The following is a 23,796-nucleotide window of genomic DNA, read 5'->3' as shown; positions in this document are numbered from 1 at the left end:
ACACAAACTCCACTCACTCTGTAGGACAGGGGGAGATCACACAAACTCCACTCACTCTGTTGGACAGGGGGAGATCACACAAACTCCACTCACTCTGTAGGACAGGGGGAGATCACACAAACTCCACTCACTCACTCTGTAGGACAGGTGGAGATCACACAAACTCCACTCACTCACTCTGTAGGACAGGGGGAGATCACACAAACTCCACTCACTCTGTAAAACAGGGGGAGATCACACAATCTCCACTCACTCACTCTGTAGGACAGGGGGAGATCACACAAACTCAACTCACTTGCTGTGTAGGACAGGGGGAGATCACACAAACTCCACTCACACTGTAGAACAGGGGGAGATCACACAAACTCCACACACTCACTCTGTAGAACAGGGGGAGATCACACAAACTCCACTCACTCACTCTGTAGAACAGGGGGAGATCACACAAACTCCACTCACTCTGTAGGACAGGGGGAGATCATACAAACTCCACTCACTCACTCTGTAGGACAGGGGGAGATCACACAAACCCCACTCACTCACTCTGTAGGACAGGGGGAGATCACACAAACTCCATTCACTCTGTAGAACAGGGAGAGATCACACAAACTCCACTCACTCACTCTGTAGAACAGGGGGAGATCACACAAACTCCACTCACTCACTCTGTAGGACAGGGGGAGATCATACAAACTCCACTCTGTAAAACAGGGGGATGTCACACAAACTCCACACACTCACTCTGTAGAACAGGGGGAGATCACACAAACTCCACTCACTCTGTAGGACAGGGGGAGATCATACAAACTCCACTCACTCACTCTGTAGGACAGCGGGAGATCATACAAACTCCACTCACATACTGTAGAACAGGGGAGATCACACAAACTCCACTCACTCAATCTGTAGAACAGGGGGAGATCATACAAACTCCACTCACTCTGTAGTACAGGGGGAGATCACACAAACTCCACTCACTCTGTAGAACAGGGGGAGATCACACAAACTCCACTCACACACTCTGTAGGACAGGGTGAGATCATACAAACTCCACTCACACACTCTGTCGGACAGGGGGAGATCACACAAACTCCACTCACACTCACTCTGTGGAACTGGGGGAGATCACACAAACTCCACTCACTCTGTAGAACAGGGGGAGATCACACAAACTCCACTCACTCTGTAGAACAGGGGGAGATCACACAAACTCCACTCACTCTGTAGGACAGGGGGAGATCACACAAACTCCACTCACTCACTCTGTAGGACAGGGGGAGATCACAAAAACTCCACTCACTCACTCTGTAGGACAGGGGGAGATCACACAAACTCCACTCACTCTGTAGGACAGGGGGAGATCACACAAACTCCACTCACCCTGTAGGACAGGGGGAGATCACACAAGCTCCACTCATTCACTCTGTAGGACAGGGGGAGATCACACAAACTCCACTCACACACTCTGTCGGACAGGGGGAGATCACACAAACTCCACTCACTCTGTAGGACAGGGAGAGATCACACAAACTCCACTCACTCACTCTGTAGTACAGGGGGAGATCACACAAACTCCACTCATTCACTCTGTAGGACAGGGGGAGATCATACAAACTCCACTCACTCTGTAAAACAGGGGGAGATCACACAAACTCCACACACTCCTTCTGTAGAACAGGGGGAGATCACACAAACTCTACTCACTCTGTAGGACAGGGGGAGATCATACAAACTCCACTCACTCACTGTAGAACAGGGGGAGATCACACAAACTCCACTCACTCTGTAGGACAGGGGGAGATCACACAAACTCCACTCACTCTGTAGGACAGGGGGAGATCACACAAACTCCACTCACTCTGTTGGACAGGGGGAGATCACACAAACTCCACTCACTCTGTAGGACAGGGGGAGATCACACAAACTCCACTCACTCTGTAGGACAGGGGGAGATCACACAAACTCCACTCACTCTGTTGGACAGGGGGAGATCACACAAACTCCACTCACTCTGTAGGACAGGGGGAGATCACACAAACTCCACTCACTCACTCTGTAGGACAGGTGGAGATCACACAAACTCCACTCACTCACTCTGTAGGACAGGGGGAGATCACACAAACTCCACTCACTCTGTAAAACAGGGGGAGATCACACAAACTCCACACACTCACTCTGTAGGACAGGAGGAGATCACACAAACTCCACTCACTCACTGTAGGACAGGGGGAGATCACACACACTCCACTCACACACTCTGTAGGACAGGGGGAGATCACACAAACTCCACTCACTCTGTAGGACAGGTGGAAATCACACAAACTCCACACACTCTGTAGGACAGGGGGAGATCACACAAACTCCACTCACTCTGTAGAACAGGGGGCATCACACAAACTCCACTCACACACTCTGTAGGACAGGGGGAGATCACACAAACTCCACTCACTCTGTAGTACAGGGGGAGATCACACAAACTCCACTCACTCTGTAGAACATGGGGATATCACACAAACTCCACTCACTCTGTAGGACAGGGGGAGATCATACAAACTCCACTCACACACTCTGTAGGACAGGGGGAGATCACACAAACTCCACTCACACTCACTCTGTGAACAGGGGGAGATCACACAAACTCCACTCACTCTGTAGGACAGGGGGAGATCACACAAACTCCACTCACACTCACTCTGTGAACAGGGGGAGATCATACAAACTCCACTCTGTAAAACAGGGGGATGTCACACAAACTCCACACACTCACTCTGTAGAACAGGGGGAGATCACACAAACTCCACTCACTCTGTAGGACAGGGGGAGATCATACAAACTCCACTCACTCACTCTGTAGGACAGGGGGAGATCATACAAACTCCACTCACATACTGTAGAACAGGGGAGATCACACAAACTCCACTCACTCAATCTGTAGAACAGGGGGAGATCATACAAACTCCACTCACTCTGTAGTACAGGGGGAGATCACACAAACTCCACTCACTCTGTAGAACAGGGGGAGATCACACAAACTCCACTCACACACTCTGTAGGACAGGGTGAGATCATACAAACTCCACTCACACACTCTGTCGGACAGGGGGAGATCACACAAACTCCACTCACACTCACTCTGTGGAACTGGGGGAGATCACACAAACTCCACTCACTCTGTAGAACAGGGGGAGATCACACAAACTCCACTCACTCTGTAGAACAGGGGGAGATCACACAAACTCCACTCACTCTGTAGGACAGGGGGAGATCACACAAACTCCACTCACTCACTCTGTAGGACAGGGGGAGATCACAAAAACTCCACTCACTCACTCTGTAGGACAGGGGGAGATCACACAAACTCCACTCACTCTGTAGGACAGGGGGAGATCACACAAACTCCACTCACCCTGTAGGACAGGGGGAGATCACACAAGCTCCACTCATTCACTCTGTAGGACAGGGGGAGATCACACAAACTCCACTCACACACTCTGTCGGACAGGGGGAGATCACACAAACTCCACTCACTCTGTAGGACAGGGAGAGATCACACAAACTCCACTCACTCACTCTGTAGTACAGGGGGAGATCACACAAACTCCACTCATTCACTCTGTAGGACAGGGGGAGATCATACAAACTCCACTCACTCTGTAAAACAGGGGGAGATCACACAAACTCCACACACTCCTTCTGTAGAACAGGGGGAGATCACACAAACTCTACTCACTCTGTAGGACAGGGGGAGATCATACAAACTCCACTCACTCACTGTAGAACAGGGGGAGATCACACAAACTCCACTCACTCTGTAGGACAGGGGGAGATCACGCAAACTCCACTCACTCTGTAGGACAGGGGGAGATCACACAAACTCCACTCACTCTGTTGGACAGGGGGAGATCACACAAACTCCACTCACTCTGTAGGACAGGGGGAGATCACACAAACTCCACTCACTCTGTAGGACAGGGGGAGATCACACAAACTCCACTCACTCTGTTGGACAGGGGGAGATCACACAAACTCCACTCACTCTGTAGGACAGGGGGAGATCACACAAACTCCACTCACTCACTCTGTAGGACAGGTGGAGATCACACAAACTCCACTCACTCACTCTGTAGGACAGGGGGAGATCACACAAACTCCACTCACTCTGTAAAACAGGGGGAGATCACACAAACTCCACACACTCACTCTGTAGGACAGGAGGAGATCACACAAACTCCACTCACTCACTGTAGGACAGGGGGAGATCACACACACTCCACTCACACACTCTGTAGGACAGGGGGAGATCACACAAACTCCACTCACTCTGTAGGACAGGTGGAAATCACACAAACTCCACACACTCTGTAGGACAGGGGGAGATCACACAAACTCCACTCACTCTGTAGAACAGGGGGCATCACACAAACTCCACTCACACACTCTGTAGGACAGGGGGAGATCACACAAACTCCACTCACTCTGTAGTACAGGGGGAGATCACACAAACTCCACTCACTCTGTAGAACATGGGGATATCACACAAACTCCACTCACTCTGTAGGACAGGGGGAGATCATACAAACTCCACTCACACACTCTGTAGGACAGGGGGAGATCACACAAACTCCACTCACACTCACTCTGTGAACAGGGGGAGATCACACAAACTCCACTCACTCTGTAGGACAGGGGGAGATCACACAAACTCCACTCACTCTGTAGGACAGGGGGAGATCACACAAACTCCACTCACTCACTCTGTAGGACAGGGGGAGATCACACAAACTCCACTCACTCTGTAGGACAGGGGGAGATCACACAAACTCCACTCACTCTGTAGGACAGAGAGAGATCACACAAACTCCACTCACTCACTCTGTAGGACAGGGGGAGATCACACAAACTCCACCCACTCACTCTGTACGACAGGGGGAGATCACACAAACTCCACTCACTCTGTAAAACAGGGGGAGATCACACAAACTCCACACACTCACTCTGTAGGACAGGGGGAGATCACACAAACTCCACTCACTCACTGTAGGACAGGGGGAGATCACACAAACTCCACTCACACACTCTGTAGGACAGGGGGAGATCACACAAACTCCACTCACTCTGTAGGACAGGGGGAGATCACACAAACTCCACTCACACACTCTGTAGGACAGGGGGAGATCACACAAACTCCACTCTGTAGGACACGGGGAGATCACACAAACTCCACTCACTCTGTAGGACAGGGGGAGATCACACAAACTCCACTCACTCACTCTGTGAACAGGGGGAGATCACACAAACTCCACTCACTCTGTAGGACAGGGGGAGATCACACAAACTCCACTCACTCTGTAGGACAGGGGGAGATCACACAAACTCCACTCACTCACTCTGTAGGACAGGGGGAGATCACACAAACTCCACTCACTCTGTAGGACAGGGGGAGATCACACAAACTCCACTCACTCTGTAGGACAGAGAGAGATCACACAAACTCCACTCACTCACTCTGTAGGACAGGGGGAGATCACACAAACTCCACTCACACACTCTGTAGGACAGGGGGAGATCACACAAACTCCACTCTGTAGGACACGGGGAGATCACACAAACTCCACTCACTCTGTAGGACAGGGGGAGATCACACAAACTCCACTCACTCACTCTGTGAACAGGGGGAGATCACACAAACTCCACTCACTCTGTAGGACAGGGGGAGATCACACAAACTCCACTCACTCTGTAGGACAGGGGGAGATCACACAAACTCCACTCACTCACTCTGTAGGACAGGGAGAGATCACACAAACTCCACTCACTCACTCTGTAGTACAGGGGGAGATCACACAAACTCCACTCATTCACTCTGTAGGACAGGGGGAGATCATACAAACTCCACTCACTCTGTAAAACAGGGGGAGATCACACAAACTCCACACACTCCATCTGTAGAACAGGGGGAGATCACACAAACTCTACTCACTCTGTAGGACAGGGGGAGATCGTACAAACTCCACTCACTCACTGTAGAACAGGGGGAGATCACACAACCTCCACTCACTCTGTAGGACAGGGGGAGATCACACAAACTCCACTCACTCTGTAGGACAGGGGGAGATCACACAAACTCCACTCACTCTGTAGGACAGGGAGAGATCACACAAACTCCACTCACTCTGTAGGACAGGGGGAGATCACACAATCTCCACTCACTCACTCTGTAGGACAGGGGGAGATCACACAAACTCCACTCACTCTGTAAAACAGGGGGAGATCACACAAACTCCACACACTCACTCTGTAGGATAGGAGGAGATCACACAAACTCCACTCACTCACTGTAGGACAGGGGGAGATCACACACACTCCACTCACACACTCTGTAGGACAGGGGGAGATCACACAAACTCCACTCACTCTGTAGGACAGGTGGAGATCACACAAACTCCACACACTCTGTAGAACAGGGGGAGATCACACAAACTCCACTCACACACTCTGTAGGACAGGGGGAGATCACACAAACTCCACTCACTCTGTAGGACAGGGGGAGATCACACAAACTCCACTCACTCTGTAGTAAAGGGGGAGATCACACAAACTCCACTCACTCTGTAGAACATGGGGATATCACACAAACTCCACTCACACACTCTGTAGGACAGGGGGAGATCATACAAACTCCACTCACACACTCTGTAGGACAGGGGGAGATCACACAAACTCCACTCACACTCATTCTGTGGAACAGGGGGAGATCACACAAACTCCACTCACTCTGTAGGACAGGGGGAGATCACACAAACTCCACTCACTCTGTAGGACAGGGGGAGATCACACAAACTCCACTCACTCACTCTGTAGGACAGGGGGAGATCACACAAACTCCACTCACTCTGTAGGACAGGGGGAGATGACACAAACTCCACTCACACACTCTGTGGGACAGGGGGAGATCACACAAACTCCACTCTCCCTGTAGGACAGGGGGAGATCACACAAGCTCCACTCATTCACTCTGTAGGAAAGGGGGAGATCACACAAACGCCACTCACACACTCTGTCGGACAGGGGGAGATCACACAAACTCCACTCACTCTGTAGGACAGGGAGAGATCACACAAACTCCACTCACTCTGTAGTACAGGGGGAAATCACACAAACTCCACTCATTCACTCTGTAGGACAGGGGGAGATCATACAAACTCCACTCACTCTGTAAAACAGGGGGAGATCACACAAACTCAACACACTCCTTCTGTAGAACAGGGGGAGATCACACAAACTCTACTCACTCTGTAGGACAGGGGGAGATCATACAAACTCCACTCACTCACTGTAGAACAGGGGAGATCACACAAACTCCACTCACTCTGTAGGACAGTGGGAGATCACACAAACTCCACTCACTCTGTAGGACAGGGAGAGATCACACAAACTCCACTCACTCACTCTGTAGGACAGGGGGAGATCACACAAACTCCACCCACTCACTCTGTAGGACAGGGGGAGATCACACAAACTCCACTCACTCTGTAAAACAGGGGGAGATCACACAAACTCCACTCACTCACTGTAGGACAGGGGGAGATCACACAAACTCCACTCACACACTCTGTAGGACAGGGGGAGATCACACAAACTCCACTCACTCTGTAGGACAGGGGGAGATCACACAAACTCCACTCACACACTCTGTAGGACAGGGGGAGATCACACAAACTCCACTCACTCTGTAGGACAGGGGGAGATCACACAAACTGTACACACTCTGTAGGACAGGGGGAGATCACACAAACTCCACTCACACACTCTGTAGGACAGGGGGAGATCACACAAACTCCACTCACTCTGTAGGACAGGGGGAGATCACACAAACTCCACACACTCTGTAGAACAGGGGGTGATCACACAAACTCCACACACTCTGTGTAGGACAGGGGGAGATCACACAAACTCCACTCACACTCACTCTGTAGAACACGGGGAGATCACACAAACTCCACTCACTCTGTAGGACAGGGGGAGATCACACAAACTCCACTCACTCTGTAGAACATGGGGATATCACACAAACTCCACTCACACACTCTGTAGGACAGGGGAAGATCATACAAACTCCACTCACACACTCTGTAGGACAGGGGGAGATCACACAAACTCCACTCACACTCACTCTGTGGAACAGGGGGAGATCACACAAACTCCACTCACTCTGTAGGACAGGGGGAGATCACACAAACTCCACTCACTCTGTAGGACAGGGGGAGATCACACAAACTCCACTCACTCACTCTGTAGGACAGGGGGAGATCACACAAACTCCACTCACTCTGTAGGACAGGGGGAGATCACACAAACTCCACTCACACACTCTGTGGGACAGGGGGAGATCACACAAACTCCACTCTCCCTGTAGGACAGGGGGAGATCACACAAGCTCCACTCATTCACTCTGTAGGACAGGGGGAGATCACACAAACTCCACTCACACACTCTGTCGGACAGGGGGAGATCACACAAACTCCACTCACTCTGTAGGACAGGGAGAGATCACACAAACTCCACTCACTCTGTAGTACAGGGGGAGATCACACAAACTCCACTCATTCACTCTGTAGGACAGGGGGAGATCATACAAACTCCACTCACTCTGTAAAATAGGGGGAGATCACACAAACTCCACACACTCTTTCTGTAGAACAGGGGGAGATCACACAAACTCTACTCACTCTGTAGGACAGGGGGAGATCATACAAACTCCACTCACTCACTGTAGAACAGGGGGAGATCACACAAACTCCACTCACTCTGTAGGACAGGGGGAGATCACACAAACTCCACTCACTCTGTAGGACAGGGAGAGATCACACAAACTCCACTCACTCACCGTAGGACAGGGGGAGATCACACAAACTCCACTCACACACTCTGTTGGACAGGGGGAGATCACACAAACTCCACTCTGTAGGACAGGGGGAGATCACACAAACTCTACACACTCTGTAGGACAGGGGGAGATCACACAAACTCCACTCACTCTATAGAACAGGGGGAGATCACACAAACTCCACTCACACACTCTGTAGGACAGGGGGAGATCACACAAACTCCACTCACTCTGTAGGACAGGGGGAGATCACACAAACTCCACACACTCTGTAGAACAGGGGGAGATCACACAAACTCCACACACTCTGTGTAGGACAGGGGGAGATCACACAAACTCCACTCACACTCACTCTGTAGGACAGGGGGAGATCACACAAACTTCACACACTCTGTAGAACACGGGGAGATCACACAAACTCCACTCACTCTGTAGGACAGGGGGAGATCACACAAACTCCACTCACTCTGTAGAACACGGGGAGATCACACAAACTCCACTCACTCTGTAGAACAGGGGGAGATTACACAAACTCCACTCACTCACTCTGCAGGACAGGGGGAGATCACACAAACTCCACACACTCTGTAGGACAGGGGGAGATCACACAAACATCCCTCGCCATGACCCCCCCTCTCCCGTGTCTCAGCTGTGCTCAGCGCTCCGTCGTTCACCCTGAGGCTCGACAAACTGACGCTGGGGAAGGAGGAGGAGGGCGATGGTCATGGTGAGGAGGAGAAGGATGAGGAGTGCGGTGTTGTGGGTGACGATGAAGACAACGACGATGATGGCTACAACGACAACGACGATGACGATGTCCGTGATGGCGGTGATGACGACCGCCGTGACTATAACGTTGATGTCGATGGCGACGACTTCGACGACGATGACGATGGCCGTGACGGCGGTGACGATGACCGCCGTGACTACGACGTCGAGGTCGATGGCGACAACCTCGACGACGATGGTCCTGGGGAGGCTGGGGAGTTGGAGGCGGTGGTTGACGGAGAGCCGGAGGTGTGGAAGCTGTCGTTGTTGGTCTCCGTCGGGCGTGGGTTGAGGACGCTGGTGTCCCACGACGTGGAGTTCCACCATCAGGTTGACATCTCGACAAGAGGCGGCGTTCGACGCACGGTGAGAGGTTGCCGGAGTTGTGACGGGGGTCGGGAGGTTGTGGCGGGAGATGTGTGTGGTTGAGTGGGTGGGTGGTGATGCTGCTACTGATGATGATGATACTACCAATGACACTACTACTGATGATGCTACTACTACTGATGATGATGCTGTTGCTGCTACTACTACTGCTGCTACTACTGATGATGATGATGATGATGCTTACTGCCAGGAGCGCTTCATCGGATGCCGGTACCAACACCAAATGATGCTTCTGCCGGGACGCGAGGATGAGTACTGTGTCCGCGTGAGAATGGTAGCCGACTTCCCACGGTGGAAGGCAGGGGAGTGGTCTCCACTGTCGTGTGTCTCCGTCCCTCCACCACACAGCACCGTGGGTGAGTGGGTGGCTGGGTGAATGAGTGAGAGGTATTTTTGTGCGTGTGAAGTGGGTCTCTGTGTGAGTAGCCTTGTGGGTCTCTATGAGTGGTCTATGGGTCTCTGTGTGAGTAGTCTATGGGTCTCTATGTGTAGTCTATGGGTCTCTGTGTGAGTAGTCTATGGGTCTCTATGAGTAGTCTATGGGTTTCTGCGTGAGTAATCTATGGGTCTCTGCGTGAGTAGTCTATGGGTCTCTGCGTGAGTAGTCTATTGGTCTCTGTGTGAGTAGTCTATGGGTCTCTGTGTGAGTAGTCTATGGGTCTCTATGAGTAGTCTATGGGTCTCTGCGTGAGTAGTCTATGGGTCTCTGCGTGAGTAGTCTATGGGTCTCTGCGTGAGTAGTCTATGGGTCTCTGCGTGAGTAGTCTATGGGTCTCTGTGTGAATAGTCTATGGGTCTCTGTGTGACTAGTCTATGGGTCTCTGTGTGAGTGGTCTATGGGTCTCTATGAGTAGTCTTTGGGTCTCTGCGTGAGAAGTCTATGGGTCTCTGTGCGAGTAGTCTATGGGTCTCTGTGTGAGTAGTCTATGGGTCTCTGTGAGTAGTCTATGGGTGTCTGTGTGAGTAGTTTATGGGTCTCTATGAGTAGTCTATGGGTCTCTATGAGTAGTCTATGAGTAGTCTATGGGTCTCTGTGTGGTCTTCCCACCCAGCCCCTCGTGTGGGTGTCGAAACGGACGGCCAGGTCACGGCGGTCGTCGGCCAAAAGGTGGCGCTGCTGCGCTGCATCCTCTGGGGTGCGGCCGTGGTGGTGGTGCAGGCCAACTGGCTGAAGGCCTCCCGTGACGACGTCTGGGCGGGGGCCAATTTGGCCACGCTCAGCCCGCTGCACGGCACGGCGTACTCCAACTCGTCCCTCGCGGGCCGACTGCGGTTCCGCGTTGGGGGGCCTCCCGGCGACGTCTCGCTGGAAATGCTGGACGTGCGGGCTGGCGACGGGGGCCTCTTCCTCTGCCACGTGGCCACCTTCCCCCACGGCAACTTCGAGGGGAGGGTCAACCTCTCTGTCATCAGTGAGGATTGGCACTGCCCCACGCAGAGACCCATAGACTCATCACACAGACACCCATAGACTACTCACACAGAGACCCATAGACTCATCACGCAGAGACCCATAGACTACTCACGCAGAGACCCATAGCCTACTCACACAGACACCCATAGACTACTCACACAGAGACCCATAGACTACTCACACAGAGACCCATAGACGACTCACACAGAGACCCATAGACTCATCACACAGAGACCCATAGACTACTCACACAGAGACCCATAGACTACTCACACAGAGACCCATAGACTACTCACACAGACACCCATAGACTACTCACACAGAGACCCATAGACTACTGACACAGAGACCCATAGACTCATCACACGGAGACCCATAGACTCACACTGAGACCCATAGACTACTCACACAGAGACCCATAGACTACTCACACAAAGACCCATAGACTCATCACACAGACACCCATAGACTACTCACACAGAGACCCATAGACTCATCACACAGAGACCCATAGACTCACACAGAGACCCATAGACTACTGACGCAGAGACCCATAGACTACTCACACAGACACCCATAGACTACTCACACAGACACCCATAGACTAGTCACACAGAGACCCATAGACTACTCACACAGACACCCATAGACTACTCACACAGACACCCATAAACTACTCACACAGAGACCCATAGACTACTCACACAGACTCCCATAGACTACTCACACAGAGACCCATAGACTACTCACACAGACACCCATAGACTAAATTTCGATTTAAAGCTTTCGTGACTGCAATGATTCATCTTCTTTGGTTCTTTCGGTAAAGTCACGTAGAACGAGAATAAATAATAAATTGATAAAATAAAATAACACAATAAAATTCTCATGACGTTCTGGCCACAACACAAGCGGCCTTCATCAGGTGAAGGGACGAGACTGTCTGGAGGACAGCGCTGGAGCGAACAAAGCCATGCTCAGATCGCGACCTTTAAGCTGTGTGAGAAGAAACAAAGCGCCTTGACAAAGGAATTAGCATAGAATTTAGCATTGAAATAGCTGAGTGATTAGCTTGTGACTGGTCACAGAAATGGCTATGTTAAAGTCAAAGCATACACATCTACAGAGGCACCCCTTGACAAAGGAATTAGCATATAATTTAGCATTGAAATGGCTGAATGATTAGCTTGTGACTGGTCACAGAAATAGCTATGTTAAAAGTTAAAGCATACACACCCGCAGAGGCACCCATTGTTAAAGGGATTAGCATGGAATTTAGCATTGAAATAGCTAAGTTAAGGCATACACATCTTGACAATGGAATTAGCATAGAATTTTGCATTTAGAAAGCTGAGTGATTAGCTTGTACCTGCTGCAGAAATAGAGCTTGTACCTGCTGCAGAAATAGCTACGTTAAAGTCAGAGCATACACATTCACCGAGGCCCTTAGTACAAATCAAACAGGAGAATTTAGCATTGAAATAATTAGGAGAATTTAGCATTGAAATAACTGAGTGATTAGCTTGTGACTGGTCACAGAAATAGCTATGTTAAAGTCAAAGCCTACATATCTGAGCTATTCACAGTAACTGGGTATACACTACACTATATAATGAAAACTATATAGTAAACCAATAAAAAACTAAAATATAAATTACCTCAATGTTATCAATAAACTCTATATATTCTCCAATCAGCTAAGCTACCACAATAAGTCGTTATATATCACAATGCTATCTGGCGAAAAAATGGGTGGATTCTTACCCTCAACTTTAGCACCACGGATAGCTACGAGCCCCGTTCAGACGGACGAGTTCACCCATGGTCGGAACGGAGGAGGGGGAGAGAGACAGCTGCGAGGCGCTGTTATACTCCATGTTGTAAACCACACCATTAACCGTGGTGTGAGAGGTATTAAGAGTCAATGCCAGCGAAAGAGCTGCGGTCTGAAGGTCATCGTAAAATACAATTAATTAAGAACGGAAATGGTTTAAAACATCTTTCCAATGGTTACTAAGCCAGAATCCATCTTCTCGGTTGAAATTGTCTCTGTGCTTGTATATGTGAATGGCCTCATGAACGAATCTCTCATGGTAGCCACTGTCATCATGGACAAAACAGAATATAACAACAAAATTCAAGAACTACTCAACGATGGCAGCTATACAAAAATATAAAGAGATCCCACCAACAGCCTGGTTACCAAAACGAACAAAATCATCTCTGATTCAACAGCATTAATGGATCAGACCAAACAGTTCTCGTTGAAACCCTCTGCTGCCAGACCACCAAGATTATATGGCCTTCCAAAGGTACACAAAGAAGATACACCCCTTCGTCCCATCGTCTCTACTATCAAATCCCCCACCTATAAACTGGCACGTTTTCTTGCTGATATACTGCGACCTTTCACTGGAAAAACCACCTCTGCAGTACTAAATTCGACTCACCTGGTATTGACAATCAAAGGCATTTCCCTGTCCCCAGACGACCTGCTTGTCAGTGTTGATGTGGTGTCCTTGTTCACCAAAGTCCCGGTACCTGACACCATCGCTATCATTGAAGACCTGGTTCATCAAGGACTGCATACTGATGTACCCCCCCTGGTGAGACATTGCTTAACCAACACATACTTCACCTGGAATGGAACTTTCTACAAACAAACTGAGGGCACCCTAATTGGCTCCCCCCTATCTCCGGTTGTAGCCAACGTATTCATGGAAAAATTTGAAACTGACGCCATCCATGACTGCCACTCTACGCCCGACCTTATGGAAGAGGTACGTGGATGACACCTTTGTCATCTGGCCACATGGCCAGCCTGCTCTAGATCAATTCCGCGACCACATCAATTCCATACACCCAGCCATCAGATTTACCATGGAGGTCGAAAAAGATGGCAAACTACCCTTTTTGGATGTCTTAATTAAAAGGACACATGATGGTTCAATGAGCCACTCTGTCTACAGGAAAGCTACACATACAGATGCTTACTTGAAACCGGATTCCCACCACCATCCATCCCAGAAGAACTCCCTCATGAAGACTCTATACCATAAGCCCAATGCATTTCCGACCAGGAACACATTACCAGTGAACTCAAGCACGTACACCAGGCTCTCAGGGCTAATGGTTACTCCGACTACACAATCCGCAAAGCCATCACTCCAGTCATGAAGAAGGATCCTCTTGTGGAGCCACTCAAAACCATCACCTTACCCTACATTGCAGGGGTCACTCAAAAGATCTCCAAAATCCTGAATAAACACAAGATCCAGGTCCGATTCAACACAGTACATAAAATCCGTGATCTGGTTCCATCTGTAAAAGATGCTGTTCCAGACATACAGTACCCGGGCGTTTACAAACTAAAGTGCCTCTGTGGTAGTAGCTACATTGGAGAAACCAAACGACATATCTCGGACCGCATCTGCGAACATAAAGCAGACTTGAAACACGGTAAGACGAACTCCTCTGCCGTGGCAGATCACTGTTATAATTCAGTGGGCTCACATGACATTGACTTCTCCAAGACGGAGGTTCTTTCCAAACCAACCGGCTACCATGAGAGATTCGTTCATGAGGCCATTCACATATACAAGCACAGAGACAATTTCAACCGAGAAGATGGATTCTGGCTTAGTAACCATTGGAAAGATGTTTTAAACCATTTCTGTTCTTAATTCATTGTATTTTTCGATGACCTTCAGACCGCAGCTCTTTCGCTGGCATTGACTCTTAATACCTATCACACCACGGTTAATGGTATGGTTTACAACATGGAGTATTAACAGCGCCACGCAGCTGTCTCTCTCCCCCTCCTCTGTTCCGACCATGGATGAACTCGTCCGTCTGAACGGGGCTCGTAGCTATCAGTGGTGCTAAAGTTGAGGGTAAGAATCCACCCATTTTTTCGCCATATAGCATTGTGGTATATAACGACTTATTGTTGGTAGCTTAGCTGATTGGAGAATATAGAGTTTATTGATAACATTGGGGTAATTTTTATTTTAGTTTTTTATTGGTTTACTATGTAGTATTCATTATCTAGTGTAGTGTATACCCAGTTACTGTGAATTGCTCAGATGTGTAGGCTTTGATTTTAACATAGCCATTTCTGTGACCAGTCACAAGCTAATCACTCAGTTATTTCAATGCTAAATTCTCCTAGTTATTTTAATGCTAAATTCTCCTGTTTGATTTGTACTAGGTGCCTCTGTGAATGTGTATGCTTTGACTTTAACATAGCCATTTCTGTGACCAGTCACAAGCTAATCACTCAGCTATTTCAATGCTAAATTCTATGCTAATTCCTTTGTCAAGGGGTGCCTCTGTGGATGTGTATGCTTTGACTTTAACATAGCCATTTCTGTGACCAGTCACAAGCTAATCACTCAGCCATTTCAATGCTAAATTCTATGCTAATTCCTTTGTCAAGGCGCTTTGTTTCTTCTCACACAGCTTAAAGGTCGCGATCTCAGAAGGCTTTGTTCGCTCCAGCGCTGTCCTCCAGACAGTCTCGTCCCTTCACCTGATGAAGGCCGCTTGTGTTGTGGCCGAAATGTCGTGAGAATTTTATTGCGTTTTTTTATTTGATAAATTTATTATTTTATTCTCATTCTACGTGACTTTACCGAAAGAACCAAAGAAGACCCATAGACTACTCACACAGAGACCCATAGACTACTCACACAGAGACCCACAGACTCACACAGAGACCCATAGACTACTCACATAGAGACCCATAGACTACTCACACAGAGACCCACAGACTCACACAGAGACCCATAGACTACTCACACAGAGACCCATAGACTACTCACACAGAGACCCATAGACTCAGACAGAGACCCATAGACTCATCACACAGACACCCATAGACTACTCACAGAGAGACCCATAGACTCACACAGAGACCCATAGACTCATCACACAGACACCCATAGACTACTCACACAGAGACCCATAGACTCACACAGAGACCCATAGACTCATCACACCGAGACCCATAGACTACTCACACAGAGACCCATAGACTCACCACACAGACACCCATAGACTACTCACACAGAGACCCATAGACTACTCACACAGAGACCCATAGACTCATCATACAGACACCCATAGCCTACTCACACAGACACCCATAGACTACTCACAGACACCCATAGACTCACACAGACACCCATAGACTACTCACACAGAGACCCATAGACTACTCACACAGAGACCCATAGACTCATCATACAGACACCCATAGCCTACTCACACAGACACCCATAGACTACTCACAGACACCCATAGACTCACACAGAGACCCATAGACTCATCACACAGACACCCATAGACTACTCACACAGAGACCCATAGACTACTCACACAGAGACCCATAGACTCATCACACAGACACCCATAGACTACTCACACAGACACCCATAGACTTCTCAGACAGAGACCCATAGACTCACACAGAGACCCAAAGCTGATGTAGATGCCACTGGTTCTTCACGTTCTGCAGATGTAGATGCCACTGGTTCTTCACGTTCTGCAGATGTAGATGCCATTTGTTCTTCACCTTTTACAGATGTAGATTACACTAATTCTTCACGCTCTGCAGATGTAGATGCCACTGGTTCTTCACGCTCTGCAGATGTAGATGCCACTAATTCTTCACGTTCTGCAGATGTAGATGCCACTGGTTCTTCACATTCTGCAGATGTAGATGCCACTGGTTCTTCACGTTCTATAGATGTAGATGCCGCTGGTTCTTCACGCTCTGCAGATGTAGATGCCACTGGTTCTTCACGTTCAGCAGATGTAGATGCCACTGATTCTTCACGTTCTGCAGATTAGATGCCGCTGGTTCTTCACGCTCTGCAGATGTAGATGCCACTGGTTCTTCACTGTCTGCAGATGTAGATGCCACTGGTTCTTCACGCTCTGCAGATGTAGAGGCCACTGGTTCTTCGCGTTCTGCAGATGTAGATGCCACTGGTTCTTCACCTTCTGGAGATGTAGATGCCACTGGTTCTTCACGTTCTACAGATGGAGAGGCCACTGGTTCTTCACGTTCTGCCACTGGTTCTTCACGTTCTACAGATGTAAATGACACTGGATCTTCACGTTCTACAGATGTAAATGACACTGGATCTTCACGTTCTACCGATGTAGACGCCACCACCGCCGTCTGTTGCACGCCGGTTGAACTCACGACTTTCGGTCTGAACAGGCAACTGGACACACGAACAGGTTTGTTCACATCTCTGAATGTTGCATGTGTGTGTGTCCGTGTACGTTTGTGCGTGCATGCACGTGTGTTGGTGCGTGTCTGTCCGTGTGCGTGTGCATGGTTGTCTGTCCGTATGCGTGTGCGTGCGTGTGCGTGTGTGTGCGTGCGTGTCCGCGTGCGTGTGTGTGCGTGCGTGTCCGTGTGTGTGTGTGCGTGTCCGTGTGTGTGTCCGTGTGTGTGTCCCTGTTCTGGCCACCCATCCCCTCGTTTGTCACAATCACGGCCTTCACAGCTGCTGATACTCGCTAACGGCACCCGCCCCGACAGTCCGCCGGGGCCTTTATGGGGGAGACTTTGTCTCCGTCCGTCCCTTCGTCTCGCTCCCTCGACCCGCAACACCCGGGTGCGAGCGCCACGAGCCTCGAAGCGCACCTAGCCTGGCGCGTGTGGTCATCGCGGCGGTTGTTGTCGTCGTGCTACGGCGGCACGCTGACGCCACGCGGGGGATCGTTGTTGTGCCACGCAGAGAAGGCGGCGGCGACGGGCCGGGCCAGCTGGGCCGCTCCGGCCGCGATCCTCGCCGTGTCCCTCGCCCTGGTGGCCACGCTGCTGCTGCTGCTGCTGCTCTACCGCCGCCGACGCCGCCGGCAGCAGCAGCATTGGCAGGAGCCCTGGGGCCCCACGTGAGTCGCTCGCTTCTCTCGGACGTGGGGCGGACGTCGGCGGTGCCCGCGGGGTCATCTTTGTGACGACCTGCCGTTGTGCCCCCCCCCACCACCCCCCCCACTACCCCCTCACTACCCCCCCACTACCCCCCCACTACCCACATGCGTGCAGGGAGGATCCCCCCACTCTCCCCAAGGCACCACAGAGAAACGCGGAGGGCGACCGTGGCTACGTGAGTGGCACACCGCCAGGACACAGAGGGGTGTATAGTGTAGTGTATAGTGTAGTGTGTAGTGTAGTGTGTAGTGTAGTGTATAGTGTAGTGTGTAGTGTAGTGTATAGTTTAGTGTGTAGTGTAGTGTATAGTGTAGTGTATAGTGTAGTGTATACTAGTGTAGTGTATAGTGTAGTGTATAGTAGTGTATAGTGTGTAGTGTAGTGTATAGTGTAGTGTGTAGTGTATAGTGTAGTGTATAGTGTAGTGTATAGTGTAGTGTATACTAGTGTAGTGTGTATAGTATAGTGTAGTGTATAGTAGTGTATAGTAGTGTAGTGTATAGTAGTGTGTAGTGTAGTGTATAGTGTAGTGTATAGTGTAGTGTATAGTAGTGTAGTGTATAGTGTAGTGTATAGTGTAGTGTATATATAGAGACACACTTAGACTCGACCTAAAGCTTTCGTGACTGCAGGAATTCATTTTCTTTGGGTCTTTCGGTAAAGTTGTGCCCACTTTGTTTATGACCCTTGGGCTACACCCAACTTTAAAACTTTAAAACAGCCTGCTGCCTGCTCAGCAACTTTCTTCCCCCTCGTTTCGCCTCCTGATGACGATTGCCAAATTAATACCCACAGACTCACCACACAGAGACCCATAGACTCACCACACAGAAACCCATAGACTCACCAGACAGATACCCACAGACTCACCACACAGAGACCCACAGACTCACCAGACAGATACCCACAGACTCACCACACAGAGACCCACAGACTCACCAGACAGATACTCACAGACTCACCACACAGAGACCCACAGACTCACCAGACAGAGACCCACAGACTCACCACACAGAGACCCACAGACTCACCACATAGAGACCCACAGACTCACCACACAGAGACCCACAGACTCACCACACAGAGACCCACAGACTCACCACACAGAGACCCACAGACTCACCACACAGAGACCCACAGACTCACAACACAGAGACCCACAGACTCACCACACAGAGATCCACAGACTCGCCACACAGAGACCCACAGACTCACCACACAGAGACACCCACAGACTCACCACACAGAGACCCACAGACTCACCACACAGAGACCCACAGACTCACCACACACTGTGCGTGTTGTGGGGATGCTCCGTGTGTAGTTGCTAATGCTAGAGAGTGGCAACAAGGCGGATATGGAGCTGCATGAGTTGCCACCGCAGCCTCAGCACCAAGACAGCGGAGCTGGCAGCTACGACTACACGGTGAGGAGGGGTGGGTGGCGAGCGAGCGAGCGAGCGGTGAGCGAGTGTCCGTCCACTGCTTAGGCTGAGTGAGCGATCCGCTTCTGGCCACCCCAGTGGGTGGGGGGTGGGGGTGGGGTCGGTCACCGTCTCTCTAATTTATTCCGACCCCCGCAGGTTTTCACAGACGAAGATGACGATGAGGAGTGGAAGGAAGATTTTTGAGAAGCGGCTCGGGGTGGGGCGGGGGGGGGAGGAGCGAGAGTGCTCCACCTTGCCGTGCTCCGCCTTGCCGTGCTCCACCTTGCCGTGCCCCGCCTTGCCGTGCCTCCGGTTGCCGGCGGCAACGCCGGGGATTGTCGCTTCGCGAGCGGGTGAACCCCCCCCCCCCGTAAGAACCAAGAAGAATTGTTGTTGTTGTTGTTGTTTGATCCCAACTGAGCGATGTTTTTCAGCATTGGGGGATATTTGCCTTGTGCCGGTTACAATCGGTGCCCCGAGTTTGGCTTTTCACTTTTTTTTGGGTGGGGTGGGGGTGGGAATTTTGTTTTACGAAAGAGCTCTCCGTTACCGGACGCAGTTTTTTGTTATTTTATTTTAGTCTTCGCGACGGTCTCTCACCTCCCAGCGCTTTCCCCCGGCGTTGTGCCGCTGGACGGGAGGCGACCGGGCGTCGTGCCAGGGAGCCAGGGAGAAGGGGGTGGGGGGAGAATTTAAATTCGCCCTCGCGTGGCCGGGGGTCGACGAGCGGCGACATCGGCACGGTCCGTCACGACGTCCGGCACCGAGAGGGAGTACCGCGTGTTTATATTATTGTTTTACCGGGGCGACAAGCGGCGTCACGATGGCGCGTACAACGGCGTGAGCCTTCCTGCGCCACGTCAGCGTCTCGGTTTTTTTATTTCTCCCCGAACCCGGCCAGTTTCATCGGCCGCTCCCGCGATGCCGCAGCACTTTCGTAGTTTGACGCTGTTGGTTTTCGGCGAGCCGATATCATCCGGGTTAGATTGTGTGAATGAATAAATGCACAATTGTCGCTGTCGCCTGATGAAGCTGGTTGTTGTGATTGCTGGCGAAATGTCACGGTATCCAGAGTGCAAATGTTGTTGCTTGGCTCGCTAACCCACCAGTCTTCTTTGGTTCTTTCGGTAAAGTCACTTGTGTTGTGGCCGAAACGTCGTGAGAATATTATTGTGTTATTTTATTTTATCAATTTATTATTTTATTCTCATTCTACGTGACTTTACCGAAAGAACCAAAGAAGATGAATCCTTGCAGTCACGAAAGCTTTAAATCGAAATTTAACCCACCACTATTCTGTATTAGTCTACTACACTATACTATACACTACACTATACACTACACACTACACTATACACTCCACTACACACTATATATACTACACTATATATATTACACTACACACTATACTATACACTATACACTACACACTATATATATACTACACTATTTTGTTGCTTGGCTTGCTAACCCACCAGTGTGCTGTACTAGTGTACTACACTACACTACATCACACTATACACTACACTATACACTACACTATATACTACACTATACATTACACTATACACTACTATACACTACACTATACACTACACTACACACTATATATACTACGCTCTGTTGTTGCTTGGCTCGCTAACCCACCAGTGTGCTGTACTAGTGTACTACACTACACTATACACTACACTATACACTACACCATACACTACACTATACACTACCCTATATATACTACACTATACAATACACTACACTATACACTACACTATACACTACACTATACACTACACACTATATATATACTACACACTATACACTACACACTATATATACTACACTATATGCTACACTATACACTATATACACTACACTATACTACTATACACTACACTATACACTGCACTATATACTACATTATACACTACGACACACTACATTAGTAGGATCCGTCGATTGTTTTGTGATGTTCTTCTGCCCGTTCACCCAGAGCCTTACTGCTTATTCATATTCTCTGGTTCTTTCAGTAAAGTCACGTAGATAGAACAAATAAAGTGAATAAAAAATACCACGTTTAGATCGCAACACGGAGAGCCATTGACTCACACGGAGCACCACAGAATCACAGAGACATAGACTCACACAGAGAGCCACAGACTCACACAGAGAGCCACAGAATCACAGAGCCATAGACTCACACAGAGAGCCAGAGACTCACACAGACAGCCACAGAATCACAGCCATAGACTCACACAGAGAGCTACAGACTCACAGAGAGCCACAGAATCACAGAGCCAGAGACTCACACAGAGAGCCATAGACTCACACGGAGAGCCACAGACTCACACAGAGCCACACAATGACAGAGCCATCGACTCACACAGAGCCACACAATGACAGAGCCATAGACTCACACGGAGAGCCACAATCACAGAGACAGACTCACACGGAGAGCCACAGAATGACAGAGTCACAACGACAGAGCCATAGACTCACACGGAGAGCCATTGACTCACACAGAGCCACAGAATCACAGAGACATAGACTCACACGGAGAGCCATCGACTCACACAGACAGCCACAGAATCACAGAGCGATAGACTCACACAGAGAGCCATCGACTCACACAGACAGCCACAGAATCACAGAGACATAGACTCACACGAAGAGCCATCGACTCACACAGACAGCCACAGAATCACAGAGCAATAGACTCACACAGAGACCCATAGAGACCCATAGACTCACACAGAGACCCATAGACTCGCACGCAGCCAAAACAAACTACAAAACAATTCACGGCCAAACACATCCGAAGAGAGGCGCCCGACAGACACCCGAGTTCGATTCCCGCTCACGGATGCGCCCTACCCAACACCATCAAAGACGTAACCGGTCAAACTGGGGGGGGGGGGGGGGGGGAGACAAAGGCGGCCGGGCGTGGTTGCTGGCCCACACCCCCGTCTCGTGTGACGTCTTTAAATGCAAAAGCACTGAAGCTGGCGCGTGTCTTGACAATGGCGCCCTCTAGTGGCTGCTCACGCGTGGCGATGGCGCTTTGTTGACAAATTAGAGACAACGATCCCCCGCGCCCCCCCCCGGAGGGGAGGCGGTGGGCGGGTCTCGTGATGGGGGGAGGGGCAGTCACGTGCCTCTACGGGTGGGGGTGGGCGGGTCTCGTGATGGGGGGAGGGGCAGTCACGTGCTTCTACGAGTGGGGGTGGGCGGGTCTCGTGATGGGGGGAGGGGCAGTCACGTGCCTACGGGTGGGGAGTTTGGTGGTGTGAGGTGACGAGAAGGGAGTGATTTGAGGTGCGGAGTTTAGGCGAGAGAGAGGAGGTGTGGCGAGAGAGAGGAGGTGAGGCAAGGAGAGAGAGGAGGTGAGGCAAGGAGAGAGAGGAGGTGAGGCGAGGAGCGAGGCGTGAAGGGGCTGAAATCCGGCAAGTGGAGGGAGCCACATTGCATTCATGGCTTTTATTTTGGTGATTTCGAAAAGTTTTTTTGGTTTTGGCCACGTTTTTGTTTATTGTAGTACGGAGTTAGACTGATGGCCTTAATCTTAGTTGTCTTGTGGTTGTTGTTATTTGACTTGCATTCCACTGGGATTTTTGCACACAGCGTTGGTGTACGGTGCTATTTCAGGAATATTTTGATGTTTTTTTCCTGGATTTGTAGTAGCTACATTGGAGAAACCAAAAGACATATCTCGGACCGCATCCGCGAACACAAAGCAGACTTGAAACACGGTAGGACGAACTCCTCTGCCGTGGCAGATCACTGTTATAATTCAGTGGGCTCACATGACATTGACTTCTCCAAGACGGAGGTTCTTTCCAAACCAACCGGCTACCATGAGAGATTCGTTCATGAGGCCATTCACATATACAAGCACAGAGACAATTTCAACCGAGAAGATGGATTCAGGCTTAGTAACCACTGGAAAGATGTTTTAAATCATTTCT

The 23,796-nt window shown here is 50.0% G+C and overlaps 1 protein-coding gene across 3 annotated transcripts in view; it reads left to right on the top strand.

Moving 5' to 3' along the window:
* LOC142919869 (uncharacterized) overlaps window positions 1–20,861 on the top strand; it is a 79,726-nt gene extending 58,865 nt beyond the window's left edge. Inside the window, exons 4-11 of one of the 3 annotated variants that reach the window (XM_076062539.1) lie at window positions 9,537–10,021; window positions 10,233–10,398; window positions 11,095–11,454; window positions 17,589–17,705; window positions 18,212–18,368; window positions 18,523–18,583; window positions 19,733–19,834; window positions 19,991–20,861. In XM_076062539.1, coding sequence (XP_075918654.1) covers window positions 9,537–10,021; window positions 10,233–10,398; window positions 11,095–11,454; window positions 17,589–17,705; window positions 18,212–18,368; window positions 18,523–18,583; window positions 19,733–19,834; window positions 19,991–20,038 — 1,496 coding nt within the window. In that variant the 3' untranslated portion in view covers window positions 20,039–20,861. Of the gene's footprint in view, window positions 1–9,536; window positions 10,022–10,232; window positions 10,399–11,094; window positions 11,455–17,501; window positions 17,706–18,211; window positions 18,369–18,522; window positions 18,584–19,732; window positions 19,835–19,990 lie in introns of all 3 variants that reach the window. The other 2 variants (XM_076062538.1, XM_076062537.1) reach the window with 2 other exon arrangements.
* Window positions 20,862–23,796: the final 2,935 nt, after the last annotated feature.

Source organism: Petromyzon marinus, unplaced genomic scaffold (assembly GCF_048934315.1).
Source record: "Petromyzon marinus isolate PM22_M1 ecotype Great Lakes invasive population unplaced genomic scaffold, UKy_Petmar_22M1.pri1.0 PM_G_Scaffold_65, whole genome shotgun sequence".
Classification (NCBI taxonomy): Eukaryota; Metazoa; Chordata; class Hyperoartia; order Petromyzontiformes; family Petromyzontidae; genus Petromyzon; species Petromyzon marinus.
This window is presented reverse-complemented; position numbering and strand designations above follow the sequence as displayed.